Source organism: Crocodylus porosus, unplaced genomic scaffold (genome assembly GCF_001723895.1).
Source record: "Crocodylus porosus isolate Cpor-Errol unplaced genomic scaffold, CroPor_comp1, whole genome shotgun sequence".
NCBI lineage: Eukaryota > Metazoa > Chordata > Crocodylia > Crocodylidae > Crocodylus > Crocodylus porosus.
The window spans coordinates 124,116,234-124,131,380 of record NW_017728931.1 but is presented as its reverse complement, the minus strand read 5'-3'; the positions used below and the strand labels follow the sequence as shown (position 1 = coordinate 124,131,380).

The following is a 15,147-nucleotide window of genomic DNA, read 5'->3' as shown; positions in this document are numbered from 1 at the left end:
AGATACCTTCTTCTGTCCAACTGTGTGTAGGATTTGAACAAATGTAAAAGGAAAATAAAGAAAAATAATTGGTGTTAACCAAACTGTGGTTGACTATCTAACTTTTGGCTACAAGAGTAAGTGTATTGAATGAGCTATACAACCCATATGTGAGCCCCACTAAAAGATTGTGGTAGAAGAAAACTAAAGGAATAAATAACTCCTCCTGACTAATAACATCTAAAATTTAATATTATTAATAATAACATCAAAGATGTGGCAGGTGAGAAAGTCAGGACATACCGCCAACTCATAAAATAGCAGTAAGTACAGGAAAGGGTATGATGAGCAATCACAACAGGACCCGTCAGAAGCTCACTGATTGTTTCTCTTGTTATTTCCTCCCTCAGCTTGTCCCCTTCCTTATCCAAATAATATTTGTCAAGCATCTGGTTGCAATTTGCATCAGTCTTCAGAAAGAACTTAAAGTAGCTATTGAATAGCTCTGCTTTCTTTGCATCTTCTGTTAAAAGTTCCCTCTGGCTGTTGAACAGTGGACCCACAGGTTTCTTTGTTTTTCATTTTAGCTACTATACTTACAGAACCTCTTCTTGTTGTCTTTAACCTGCAGCACCAGGTACAGCTTTTTCTTTGCCATCCTGATTTTTGTTGCTGCCCATTCTTGCTATTTCCTGGTAGGCTTTCTTAGTGACCTGCCTATTTTACCATAGCCTGCATGCTTTCCTTTTGCATTTGAGGCATCCTAGAAGCTCCTTGTGCCACCACAGTCTCTTGCCTGTTCTTCCTGTGCTTCCACTGTGTCTGAATAGTTTCTTGTTGGGCTTCTACTGCTGTACCTTTTAGAAGCTCCCAGATCATGGGCATGTTTATCCTTCAGTCCGTCTTCCCATGACACTGTACCTATTAACTATTTGAGTTGAATGAAATCCACCTTTCTGAAATCTAGCATTCTAGTTTTGTTGGCTTCATGCCTTCCTTATCTTGGGATCTGGAATTCTATATCATGATCCCTTCCTGCTGAGTTACCCATTGTTTTCATATCTTCCAGTAATTTTTCCCTGATCAGGTCAGGATAAGATTCCTAATAGATCATCCCCTAGTTGTATCCTCAACTTTCTGGAACAGAAATTTGTCCTCCGCACAATTTAGGTACCAGGTCAACATTTTACATTTGGCTGTATTGTTCTTCCAGCAGATGTCTGGAAAATTTCAAGTCTCCCGTGAGTACTATCTCATACCTTTTGGATAATTTCTTCACCACCTCAAAGAATGCCTTACCTCCTTTTCCTGACTTGGTGACCTGTAATAAATTCCTACCATTACATTGTTGCATCTTTCACCTTCTGTCTTCACCAAAATGCATTCTGCTCTTCTATCTTCTTCCTCCTGAACCAGGGAACAGGTGTATGTATTTTTGGCAAACCACCTTTTCTCCCAACCCTGCCCTTCCACAACGAAGTGTAACCCTCACTGTTGACACTCTTATGAGAACTGTCCCACCAGGTCTCTGCGATACCAGTTAGATCATAGTTTTTTTTCCACAGGCTGCAACATTCCTGCTCATCTCGTTTATTCCTCTTACTTTTTGTATTTGTATACATTCACTGGACATATTTTGCATTTCAACCTATGCACTTCCCTTTTTCTGCCACTTGTTGGTGTTCTGCGGCTTTCTGGCCCTTTCCTAGAGTTGAGCTGCTTCTTCCAGTCTTTCCCCCTTTCGTTTGTTTCCTCTGTTGCTGGAGGGTTTTGTTCACCAACTCTCATGGAATCTAGCTTAAAACCCTCCTTACTAGGTTGGCCAGGTTATGCCCAAAGATGTTCCTTTTAGTTCTGGTCAGATGGATCTCATCTCTTGATATCAGTTCTCCTCCCCAGAACATCTGCTCATTGTCAGAGAATCTAAAGCCTTCATGCCAACCTTAGTGTCCCAGCCACATGGTTACTTCCATGATGCAGTGGTCCTTGCCTGGGCCTTTGCCTCCCATAGGGAGGATTGATGAGAACACCACTTGTGCTCAAAGCCCCTTAACCCCCTTGCCAAGAGACTTGTAAGTCACCTCTTTTCTCCTCTGTGTTGTTTGTGGCAGTATCATTGGTGTCTACATGGAAAAACAGGGAAGAGTAGTGGTCTGAGGAATGGATGAGCATTGGCAGGCTGTCTGTGACATCCTGAATTTAGGTTCCATGCAGATAGCACACCTCCTGGGACCCCAAATCTGGATGATACATTTGGGCCTCTGTTTCCTGCAGAAAGTCACTCACCACAACCACCACCACTTTTCTCTTTCTTCTTGGTACAGTGGTCCTAGATCCCCATCCCTGGGGCCCTGCATATCCTGCTGTCTAGACTGCTGAGTCTTCTGCATCATGCCTCTTGATGTCCTTTGCTCTGCCTTTTCCTCAGCTGTTCCACTGCAGAGTGCTTGAAAGAGGTTGCTGACTTCAGTCATGTAAATATTCTTTAATATGGTGGTGGTTCTTATTGTTATCTGAGGCCTACCTTGTGTATAAAACTATAGTGCAGAATTCTGGGCTGCACCTCTAAAGCTTAAGTTTAAATTGTGCCCTCCTGATTGTGGATTGTTCTGCGGCCTAGAGAGGACCTCAAATTAGATGGCCTTTGGGGCTGAGTTATGCTAAGGCACCTCTCAGCTCATTCTTTGGGATCGTGGCATTGTCAGAAATCTGCAGTGCTTTGTTTTGCCACTGCCACCAAGATTACTGCCGTTGTCAGCATGCCCTGTGGGCCTAGGGCAATGATACACTCGGGATAGTTTTACAACGGTGTTCTACTATGCCTGTGCTAGGGAATATCTTCCTTCACCAGCCAGGGATCTGGCTTTTTAATATTCTTTTTGTGCTATTATTGCCTTTTTCCCATAGTATAAAAGGGCCAGCACAGGAGTAAGACTCCCATTCACAAACTGTTAGCTGCCCAAATTTCACACACCAGAAGATAAGGGTGAAAGCTTCTTTTCTTTTTACTTGCATATGCTTTTTATTTATCATTGGTAGATCTTCATATTTATAAGAACTTTTTTGCATCAGATGCTACAGAGGTCATTGGCACAGGAATTGGCAGCAGTCTGTTTTTTTTTCCTTATGAATTTGTTTATTTTATAAGGTGGCAATAAAATTAAAATGCCAAAATGGATTTTAAGATGAGCTGATGTAAGACACAATTTACACTGCAGGGCTGTAAATCTTTTCATACAGTAGATAAGGACTTTGAAATATGTTTCATTAAGAAAAAGGCAGAGCTGGCAGATTAAACACATTTTGAATAAGACTTGAACCTGAATTATTGTATGATTACACAATTCAAATCAAGCTGAACAGAAAAAGACCAGAACTCGGTTCTTATGGTAACGTGCTCATTTTGTATGGATCCAGTTCAATCATAACTTTGGCTGTTTGCCCAAAAGCCCTGCTTTATTGGCCCCTGCCCTGCATCCAGCCCCTGTATCCAAAATGCTGTCCTCAAACTCCTTTCTTTCCATCCCTCTTAGATTCAGTTCCCTCATGCTCACCTTCAAAGTTCTACTTAGCTTTAGGTCCTGGCTGATGACTTGGGTTTGTGGGTGCTGTCAAACAGTAGTCACACTCAGCTTTGTGTTTTATCACACATTTTCATTTAAGTCATTCTCAAAGTTAGCCAGTGGCTGATCTAGTAGCATGGTATTGGAATCCTTTGTTTTGTTCCTGGTTGTGCCAGACTCCCTGTGCTACTGTGAAAAATTGTTTTTACCTCTCTGTCTCTGATATGTGCTCTGGAAAATGAGTACAACAATCATTCCCTACTGAGCAGAAGTATTGACAAGTTTAACTTATTATGCAGAAGTTGTTTTAAAGATGTTGGGTGAAAGTGCAAAGTACAATTATTTATTTTGTGTTATGTATAACTTTTAGCTGGTATCTAACTTGCCATTTGTCTTGTACGTGGGCAAATATGTGTTACATAGCTCCTTTTAATTCTGCTACTTCTCAGTTTTGTTTCCAAATGTATTAGCCTATTTCAAGGAAGTGTATTTCAGTTTTATTTTTCTTGCAGAGTGTGAATATAGAGAAGTTGCAGGGAACATCTATCAACATATCTACTGAGGACGGTTTGTTAAAAACCAAGTATCTTTATGCAGAGTCTTCATTTCTGTCTTCAGCAGCTGGTGATATTCTACTGGGAAGTGTTCATGGTAAGACAGGAAAATCAATACATAGTCTGAAATGCAACAGCTCTGCAGGTATCCAGAGTATTAATTATAACAATGAAAGGACTGCTGTCATTATGCTGTGTCCCTAAATGAACTACAGGCGCAGCATCTGAACAAAACTGTTCAATGCTAGCAAATACTAAAATAAGATTGTCAACTAGTTTTTGCTTCTTTTGCTCTAACAGATGTTGTTAGCTGTGTGAGCTTGAAGTCAGGTAGAAGGTAGAGGAGGGTAGCACCTTAGAGCCAATCTGATAATAAGTTCTCTTAGCAGTATCCCCTCCACTGGCCCTCTTTCTGCCAGTCCACTCACAGCGTCTGACGAATCAGGTTGCTGCCTATGCCTGTGCTTCTCTAAACCAGTTAGTCTAAGTTGCTGCCCTGTCCTTCTGCCTCTGCTGTAAATGATTTTTCCTATGAAAAGGGAAAAACATATATCATATGGAAGAAACATGTACCGCATTTTCTAGGAATATAACTACAATACTTGGCAACTATTGATACTCTGGATCATGTTGTATGCTCAAGAAGTCTGTGACCATCACACTAAGACCTTCAGTGTGTATACCTAGACAAAAGTATGGAGGAGTGGAGACTGCCTTAGACTTACTTTCATCACTTTAGACAGTTGAGAGAGTTCCAAAAGCCAGGCCAGGTCCAGACTTCAGTGCCTTGATGGTTGTAACTTCTCCCAGAAAGCAACAGATTAGAGCTGCTGCTGACTAATGTGTTTCTGTCAGGGTGGTGTCACTTAGCCTTTCTCCAACCAAGGAGTCTCCACAGGACGGTGAAAGCTAGGGTTTTGAGGTGGTCTGTAGTTGCTTTACTCTAGAGCAGTGGTTCTGAACAGTTTTCAGTCAACGTACCCCTTGGTCTCAGAGTGAGACTTCACGTACCCCCTTTCAATGGGAAATTAATATTTTAGGCCCTTTGACCTGTTAGACAATGTATGAAAAATATCTCATGTACCCCCTGATGAGGCTTCATGTGCCCCCTGGGGGTACATGTACCCCTGGTTCACAACCACTGCTCTAGAGGTTGCAATATTGTGGTATTTTATAGGAACTACCCCACCACAAGTAATCCCACCACATTGCCAACTAGCCCTCCAATCAGATGCAGTTTACAGTCATACATAGGACCAGTAACTTTACAATTTACTATATAATTAAACCGTGGAAATTGTAATGAATAAAGAAAACATCATTAGTAAAACTGCAGTCTGTTTTTAAACAGCTGCTTTAATTTGTTGTGGAGAATTCAAAAGAGTTAACCTGCTTAACAAGATGTCTAAGTAGAATTTAGTTATGATGACTTAAAATGTTACTATTTTTATTAGAAATGTTTTCTCTGTGTTTGTGTTGGCTCTGTCTACCACCAATACACTTCCAGTTCTTCTTTTCCTGGTCAAATGTCATGTTTTTCCTTCAGGAGTGAGGGTGGCTAGCCTTGGCTTCTTTTCCTGATAGTGGTGCTAGGGATCCTCAGGGTGCTAGGGACTTGCCAGAATTCCCACTGAGTGAGCACCTCCTCTCTGTGCTTGATGTTTATGGCATTTTGAACAGAGATAAAATACATTTCTCACATTGGCCCATGTTCAAGTTTTCACTGTAGGTACAGGTTCTATCACTTTAGCTATATACAGTAAAATCCCTGTTATCCAGAATTTTACTAACTGGCACACTCTACTGACCAGAATTTCCAGTCGACCGGCCAGATGCTGGGGTGAGGGGGCGGGGAAGCTCACACATGGCTTGCCACCACCCACTACCCTGCGCCACTGCTGCTTGGTGTGCGGCTGCTGCCATCCCACCCCCCCCGACTCCACATGATCTGAAAACCCCTGCCAGGTTATTTCAGATAACTAGAATTTTTACAATAACTGGCAATCCCCTTACCCTGGGGATGCCAGATAACAGAGATTTTACTGTACCACCAACTTGTTGGACTTCTAGGGAAACTGCCTGTCTTTACTTCGCACTGAAAATGCTCATTCTCCCACAGATTCCTGTAAAAGAAACTCCCTTGTCCAATAGAATAAATGGAAAACTGCTTTTATTCTAAACTTCCGAAGTAAATCTCAGCTTTTGGAATTAAACCAGGCTCTCCAGTAGATACGGGCATCCGGGTATTTTTAAAATGTATTTAATAATTAGTTTGTTTAGTTTTTTAAAAGTTTAATGTCCAGTATATTGAACCAATATATTAATTTCTACCAAAGCAGATTGTAACAAAGTGGTTCCTGTTATGGAATGTTCAGAGTGTGAGTGTGCACGCGCGCACACGCAGTGCATGCATGCATGCTTGCATACATGTTCAAAAAACTTATTTAGGATGTTGCAATGACAAAGTGGAACAGTAACATCTGTATAGTTAAAAGTAAATCATCATCGTGGTCCAAGTGCCAAAAGCTGTTGTAATTTCAATGAGGAACAGCGTGATTAGAACTGTATCCAAATGAAACAAATATTTCTTATCTTACTTCATGCTTATTTTCATATAGCACTTCAGAAACTATTTCTGGAACACTTAACACTCACTAGATTAACAACGGTTCCTTTCACAAATGTTTCTTTAAAAAACAAAAGTAAAACTGTATTCAGATATATTCAGTACTGTGTGTGCCTTCAGTGAAAAAAATAATTCCCTGTATCTGTGCAGAGCTGTATAAGAGTCTTCATATTTATACACAGTATGTTATAATAAGTGGTGTTTAATCTGATGGTGAGACTTTAAGGCAAATTAAAATTACATTTTTTTTAGTAGTAATCTTGCAGGTTGTTAAAAATAGCAGTTCAACTTTTAAATTTATTCTTTGCCACTTGTTTCTGTTTCTGTTTTCCTTGGCTTGAAAAATGTCTTACATCAATCACTTTCACTTGCGTTTTCTAGACTTCCTGACTTAATCCAAAGCTGCAGTGTTACGAACATTTTAAAGGAATGTGGAAATATTTGTTAATTAACTGCTTTTTAAAAAAATTCATAACGAAGGTTATGTCTACACTGCCATGAGAAGGTTTGATTGCTACACATACACATAAAGCCAAGCTAACTTTAATCTAATTAGCTCAAGTACCAATAGCTAAGGCAGCACACACATTAGCACAGAGCTGTGCAGCAAGCCTGTCAGGGATCCTGGGTAGATACTTGGCAGCTGAAGCCGATACTACTCAGCATCAGTGCTACCAGTACCAAAGTAAATTAGATTATGTCTAGCTCATGTATGTTTCAACATGCTCCTATCACATTTATGCTTGCAGGACAGATGTACCTTAAAGTTCATGGCAAAATTAGATAAATACTTTATTTAAAGCTTTAGGGACAGATCATTTTCACTTGTAATGAATTTCATATTCTGGATCTCTACAGTCAGAGCATAGTTGCAGTGTTTGTGTTGCAAATAATTCAGAGCATTTAATTGTTAATTAAATCTATTGATTCCTTGTAAATAAAGTGTGTGACAAAGTTAGGTAAGAGCTTGGTGCTTCAAAATGCAGTAAAGAGAAAATTCTCCATATTTTAAAGTTAAAGCACTTCCTCCATTTTATGATTTAAAGTCCTGGTCATGTGATAAGAGGCAGAGTAAAGACTTCAACAAAGTTTTGCTTTGTTCTGAATGTTACTGTTCTAAGGAGCTACTGTGTAGTAGTATGACTGAGGGGACATACTTGTGGGAGGTGCAAACACAGCTGCTGCCACATCAGCAGCCGACTGTATCACTGCAGTTGGCATCATAGGAATCTGGTACTACCTCACACATTGGCAGCTGCCTAGGATGCAGATCTGCCCTGGTACATCTCTGCCACTGTACATAACATATTGAATTTCGTGATGCTTAGAAAGCAGCCTGTTACTTTTTAGTCAAAATGGAGTGAAAATTCATCTTATAATTCTTCACTAAGTCTTTGTATTGCTATGAACATTGGACTTTTCATGAAAGCCAGAGCAGACATGTTTCCTTAATGAAGGTAGATACAAAGACTTATTTTTAAAAAATGATTTTTTCTAGTTCAGTTTTTAAATTTTAAATCTTGACTTTTGTTTGCTTGTTCTTTATTTTATTTCCATTTCTATTTTATTTTCATTTTCTAGTCACTAACATTTTGTACCTGTTTTTAGTGTCTTAATTGTCAGTAGAATTTCAGATGTTATAGAGACTTTTAGCTCTTTAAGAAGTTTCACATCTTAAATACTTATCTTAGTGAGACATGGCTTACTGACATCCTTTCCATAAGAATGACACAATCTTAAACACTAAATGGATGAGCACATAGCCTGTACTCTATACCCAATACCACTTTCTAACAGGAAATCAAGGGAGAAGAAATGGTCCAGTCAAGGTATGCTCTTGATTTAGGAGCTGGAACTTGTGCTTACAAGACCTCTAATTGCTTTAAAAATTAACCTTACTTAGGTGCTTAAATACATCTAGAAAAGCTAAAACCTAATGTAATTTGAGGCTCCTATTTTTGAAAAATTTGGCCTTCATGAATATGAAAATGTTTCCAATTTTAAAAAAACTAAGTGTTGCTAACAGTGAAACAATTTTGTTTTGAAACTTAGAGAAACCTTTATTGAAAATGCAATTTTAGTCCCAGCAAACATCTGTGTATGTCACACATTGGGTAGCCCCTCTGACGTCAGTGGAACTATTCATGTGAGTAAAGTTATTTTTATACACACACACACACACACACACACACACACACACACACTGATTGCACAATCAGGGCCTCAATATTATTTTTATTTTTTTACTAGAAACAGATTCCTGGAGGAAAGAGGCTTACAGGGACTGAGCACAGTTGGACCTTCCAGGCTAATTCTCAGTTAACAGGAAGGCTACAGGTCAGAGATCCCATCTTGGCTGCACAGGACTGTACAATTGCACCTAGAGAGTCGTGAAGATATCAAAGCCTTGTAGGGCTTCAGTGAAGGGATATACATTCAGCTTCCCCATAGTCCTGTAAGATTCAGCCTGATATAAATAAGTCAAAACATGTTATCTTGTCTGAAATGTTTTGCTTTACCTGATGGACTGATTGACCCACCCCTAGTGCAGCAACATGTGGAAAGGCTAGATGGCTAGATGCAGCCTTATAATAATTGAACTTGGCACAAATACCTGAAATACAAAGATAAGTTTTATAAATTTTTACTGCAGCTTATGGTACTAATGTATGTTAAATGACCATTTAAATATTCTAAGTATTTTCAGTAGTCTGTTTTTAATGCCTCCAAGTAGAAACTGTTTAGACAAGTGCCTGTACCAGTGATTCCCAACTAGAGCGCTGTGGCCGGGGTGCCTTGATATCCTTTCAGGGGTGTTATGGGATGCCGCACAATGTTAACACTGTTAGGTGTGTTAGCACGATTCACAAAATAAACTTGGGGGGGGGGGCAGTATCCAAGAAAAAGGGCGGTACACTGACAGCAGCTCATGCCACCCAAAACCAGAGCCTGGCTGACCAGAGCCATACACTGGCTGCTGGCCAGGCTTCCTGCTGCAGCTGCTGCAGCCCCAGGAGGCCCCCAGGACCCCAGGTAAGGCTGCTCGGGCCAGCACAGTTGCTGGACCCAGCCTCCCCATCTGGGGTAACCTACCATATGCTAGATCATACTGCCATGGGCATTCTCAAGATGTGCCACTGCTGCGTGTCCCTGAGGAACCAAAGCCCATGCTCATTTTGACATGCCCATGGATTTCAAATTAGAATCCTTAGTATTAAAAAGTTATCTGATGTGGTCTTTCTGAGTACTTTGCAACAAAAGATTGCTCTGTTATTTTTCTGTAATCAAAAAATGAATGAAAACTAAGAGCTGGTATTTTCCGTGGGATGATGCAAGTCTAATGATGTTGAGAACCAGTGAACTTTACAGTACAAAATCAAAGCCATGAAGGGCTGAGATATGAATTCAGTCCCTTCTCATGCTCCCCAACATGCCTTAGCCCTTATAGTCCTAAAGGAATCAGGACGTCAGAAGCAGTACAGTACAAAAAAGAAATGGTACTTTTTCACATCCAGCACCCACATCTTGAGGTTGGCCTCAAATTGACCTTGACATCGGGCTTGAATTTTAATAGAGGAACAAGGTTATGTATGCAGGAAAGTATTCTAATTGTTCAGAAATTATAAAAAACATTGAAACAGTAAGCCACTGCCATCAGTGATATGTTTAGTTTGCCAGAATGTGATATTTGCAATAATCCACCACAGTATTTATCCAATGGGACAGAATAAGGAAACCAGTATTTAAGTGTAGTTAAATATCCCCCTGTCCATGTATTGCACATTGAGACTGAAGAAGGGCTGGTTAAGGTTTTTTTGTTTTTTTTGTTTTTTTAAAAAGGTTCAATTAAACATGGTTATTATGGAACAACTGTATGACTCGGTATGTATAAATTTACTTTTATGGAAATTGCAAACCACAGTGCAGAAGGAAATGTGGATCTGATTTAAAACAATTTTATACTATACTGTTGTGCTTGAAGTGATATAACTAGCATCTGTCACGTGAGAAGTGTTTCTGATAAAGAATCCAAGAGTGCAGGTAAAACAATTCTAGGTGATAGTGTATGGGCAGTTATTGAGGCTGATGATAACAATGAGAGAAGATGAGAGAGAAATTTCTAATGTCTATACACCCACAAAAAGTGCTCAAAGAACAAAACTGTTCCAGAAACTAGAATTATACGTGTTGGGGAATTATCGTAAATGATTTCAGCGGTTTTGGGTTAGTGTACTCCTGGCAGCCGGATGCAGAGCAGTGTACCTCCAGCAGCCAGACGGGAGGGGAATGGCACATGGCCAGATGCCAGCGGGGGGTGGCATGTGGCTGGATGCAGAGCGTCAGTAGCCACCGTGTGCAACCTTCCCTGCCCCCTGTGTTCGGCCGGCCGGGTGGTGTCTGCGCAAGATGTGTGGTGATGCTCCATCCCTGCTTGCCTGCACGTACGCCCTAGGGCCTTCTCAAGTACCCCTGGGGGTACGTGTACCCCCAGTTGACAACCCCTGGTGTAATAGAAAAAGTCACTGAAGGATGTAGCACTGTAAAGGCGATGGATACATCGGCATGAACCCTGAAGGAAATGGTTAAAAATGCAGGATTGATAGATGTATGGGAGAACTCCAGAATAGCAACAAGATTTGACTCCGGGGGAAGGAGTTCCTCAAGAATAGACGAGTCCTGTTATCAGAAGGACTGGAGGTGATATGCAAGAATGCAACAGGTTGCAGTGAGTGACCATCGAGTACTAGACATCAAACTAAAAACAAACCAGAATAGTCAGAGAGGAAAAGGAGTGTGGAAGCTAAACATGAGACTATTAGAAAACGAACAACTGTCCAAGGAATACGTAGTGCTATATAAAACCTGGAAAACCATGTAGAGATATTTTAAGAATCCCTGGAATTGGTAGAGAATGATAAAGAAGGCAACAGGAGAGTCCTTCCGCAAAGTAGGACAAAAGGAAGTGCAAAGGAAGAGACGAGAACTGAGACCCCTACAGGGAGAATTAGAGAAGTGGCAAAAACAAGCAGTACAAGGGGAAGACGAGAAATAAGAGATTGCAGAGCACAAGAGAAGAGTCAACAGATGGTCTAGGAAGAGAGCAAAAGGGATCTTAACTCGAGCACCGGGGACAGAAGAAGGAGAAACATGGAGTAAATCCTTCTCAATCAAACTCAAAGAAGCAAGAAAGGAATTGCTGATCATTGATGAAAGTAGAAGGAAAATGAGCAATGAGTCAGAAAAATGCTGGAAGTGGCACGATCCTACTACAAAGAATTATATAAAGGTACAGGTGAAACAAAAGCCCAGTCATTTGCAGAGGAAATTGTGCAAAGAATAGATGAAGAAGAAAGAGTGGAGATGGAGAGAGAAATCACCCAGAAGGAGGTGCATGAAGCAATGGAAAAACTGAAGAGGGTAATCCAGGTTGAGATGGATTAGCATGTGAATTTTATGAGAAATTTTGGGGATGTATAGGGAAAGGCCCAGTAAAACTATTTAATAGAATGTGGGAGCAGGGTGAAACAGTTCAAAGGTTTGTGGAAAGCATTGTAGTCCTCATCTTTAAAAAGGAGAGAGAGAAAAACCAGAAAATTGATTTTAATTACGCTGCTAAATGCTGATTATAAAATCTTATCAAAAGTTTTGGGCCAAAAAATGAGACAGTTTATCAGAGCTGATTCATGAGGACCAGACATGTGCCATATTATGGAGAAGAATTGGGGATGCGTTATGGCTAATAAGGGACACACTGAGGGATAGAAAGTGCCTTGGGCCTAGACACCCCTAGACCGCTGTGCAAGAACGGAGAAGCTCATGGTACACTTTGCACTGTTAGAAGAGATCATGAAGAAATGGGAAAACAGTAAAAGCCTTGAAAGGAATATAAGTGACAGAATAACAGAAGTGGGGAACCTGACCGAGAGTCAGTCAGCCCAAGTGTCGAAGGGGGTTGTGGAAGCACAGGCAAAGACAGAACTTGTAGAAATTGCGTGGATAGCACACAAAATGTATTACTTGTATGTGAGAGGTTACGCACATGGGGATTATGCAGATTGGAAAAGTGCCCAAGGGAAAACTGAGAACATAAGAGTCAATTTACCACATGTTCTGGGAGTGCAAATATGCAGAGAAGGTGTGGAAGAGGGTGGGGAGGTTTGCAAAGAAGACCAAGTGGTATACTGTATTGACATACGAGATGGTGATATATGGACTGAACCAAAGAGGACAAATGAGCTGGGAACTGACGCTATTGATAATGTGCATAAGAGTGGCCATCTGTAAGACGTGGAACCTGCTGGAGTGCAAGGGACTTCTTCACACCATGAGAATGCATGCAGCTAGCCTTGCATGAACTGCTATGGTATATTGAAAGGGATGAAGAAGAGCTGGGAGCATCGAGCGCGATGGACAAGTAGAAATGAAAAGACTGGGAAATGGTGTTCTGGGAAAATTCTAAGTGGGAGGGGAGGAGCAGGGGGAATAACCAAAAATGGATTGGGAAACTGATGAAAGTATGACAGGTAATACCATTTGTTAAGACAGATGTTAAAGGATATAAATGAGATTTTATCTTGGTTTAAGGAAGAGATATCTAAAGTGATGTAAACTGTTTTCTTTTTAATGTGGGGGGGAGATTTTGATTTTTAATAAAAAATAATCTGTATCAGTTAATACTAATATGCTTGTTACGTCTCTACTTCAGCATACTGTTCTACATACTTACTTCCTATCAGTGGTCAACTTTCAGAATTTAATCTCCTTAATATCTCGGGGCCAGATCCCTGTGAAGGGTTGTACGCTCAAATCATGCTGATGTCAGTGCTAAGGATTGACTGAAGATGCTTAACCACCCCAAAGGAATGCTGTGCACCCAGCAAAAACAGGCCTTTCTTTCTTTAGCAAATACCTTCTTAGTATAAGGAGGAAATAAGCAAAACTTAGGGCAAGCTCACATTTTGCTAAATTAAGTTCAAAGCACTTACCAGTTATACTACTGTACTTAGTGGTGATACGTAACTATGTTTTTGAACAAGAAGTAAATAAATGATTTTATTACAATGAAGTGGTGCCATTAGAAGGTTTATGACTTCATTTTACTGGATTCCTTCAGAACAGGGCACATGTGTTAACCTGATTACTTGCACAGCATGACATTTCAGAGGTTTGAAGAGAATAGTATGGGAATGTGTAATGACTCCTTGGGCAGTTGTCCAGGAAGCAGCCCTGCAGGATAAAAGAGAAAATCCCATCCTGGAAAAAAGTCATTGCAATCACCATGTGCACCCTGGAAAATATCTGCTGGAAAATGGAATCTTTTTGTAGTTAGCTGTCTGTAGGCCATTTTATTTCACAACATATTCAGTTAATTTATTAGTTATATTGCTGCTGTAATCATTGCACAAGAAGTAAAAGCTGTCCCAAAGTACAGTTAAAAATTACTGATTTTTACACACAGAGTGCCCTTGGCTTTTTTGTTTGTCTGTATGTTCCTACAGGATTAAGATCATTTTCCATGTCTGAAATTCTAATTTATAAAGCAACTCCGAATATTAAGCAGCATAATTTGCATTGATGACATTTTATTGCTTTGTATATGCAACTTCAGCAAAAGTATGTAGAATAGGGTCAAAGAATGGAACCTTACCATGCTGCTAATCTCTGATATTCTTGAATGGACTGAAAAAATTATACAATAACTTTCCTTTATCATTAAAGCACAAACTGTTTTTCTTTTATAGGTGATATCACCATTGAAACCAAAACAGGAAACATCACAGTAGGTGTGTTCTACTTTCTCTTTAAATATAGATTTAATTTTTATCTGCCTGTGGTACAGAATTTGGGCAAAATACATGGATTACTAATATTGTTAGTATTTTTTTTAAGTGTTGTCTGTGATTTTAAATGCAGAATCATTTTAAAATTTTTTTTTTATTTCATTTCAGCTTTGAAAGTGCAAGAAAAATTTTTGATATTAGGAAAAACTTTACAGAAATCTTCAAGGGCATTTTAGAAAAGTATACAATCTTGATTTAAATACTAAGAGCAGAGAACTTACCTCGGCACTTTGTATTCTGTTTCAGTATTTAATTACTGTCACTGAAAAATTTATGGTTCCTTGCTGGTTTGAATTTGTCCTACAAAACATTCAATCATCAAAATGTAGGGCTAGAAGGAACCTCAGGAGATCATCTATCCAAACTCTGCACTGAGGCAAGATCAAGAATAATTCAACTATGATCAACTTGCTTTTTAATCTAATAAATTCTATATTTGATGAAAAATTAACGGGAGGGATTTAATTACAAGTACTATGAAATCATCATTTATTTTATGTCATCCGCAAAGATGTGAGGAGACAAAGTGCTTATGATGTAAATTCTTTTCTGAACAATATGCTTTTGACTATTAAAAAATGACA

General features: G+C 39.7%; 1 protein-coding gene across 1 annotated transcript in view; it reads left to right on the top strand.

Moving 5' to 3' along the window:
- FAM185A (family with sequence similarity 185 member A) overlaps nucleotides 1-15,147 on the top strand; it is a 74,259-nt gene that overhangs the window by 21,579 nt on the left and 37,533 nt on the right. Inside the window, exons 4-5 of the mRNA XM_019543971.1 lie at nucleotides 4,055-4,193; nucleotides 14,465-14,506. Coding sequence (XP_019399516.1) covers nucleotides 4,055-4,193; nucleotides 14,465-14,506 — 181 coding nt within the window. The remainder of the gene's footprint in view (nucleotides 1-4,054; nucleotides 4,194-14,464; nucleotides 14,507-15,147) is intronic.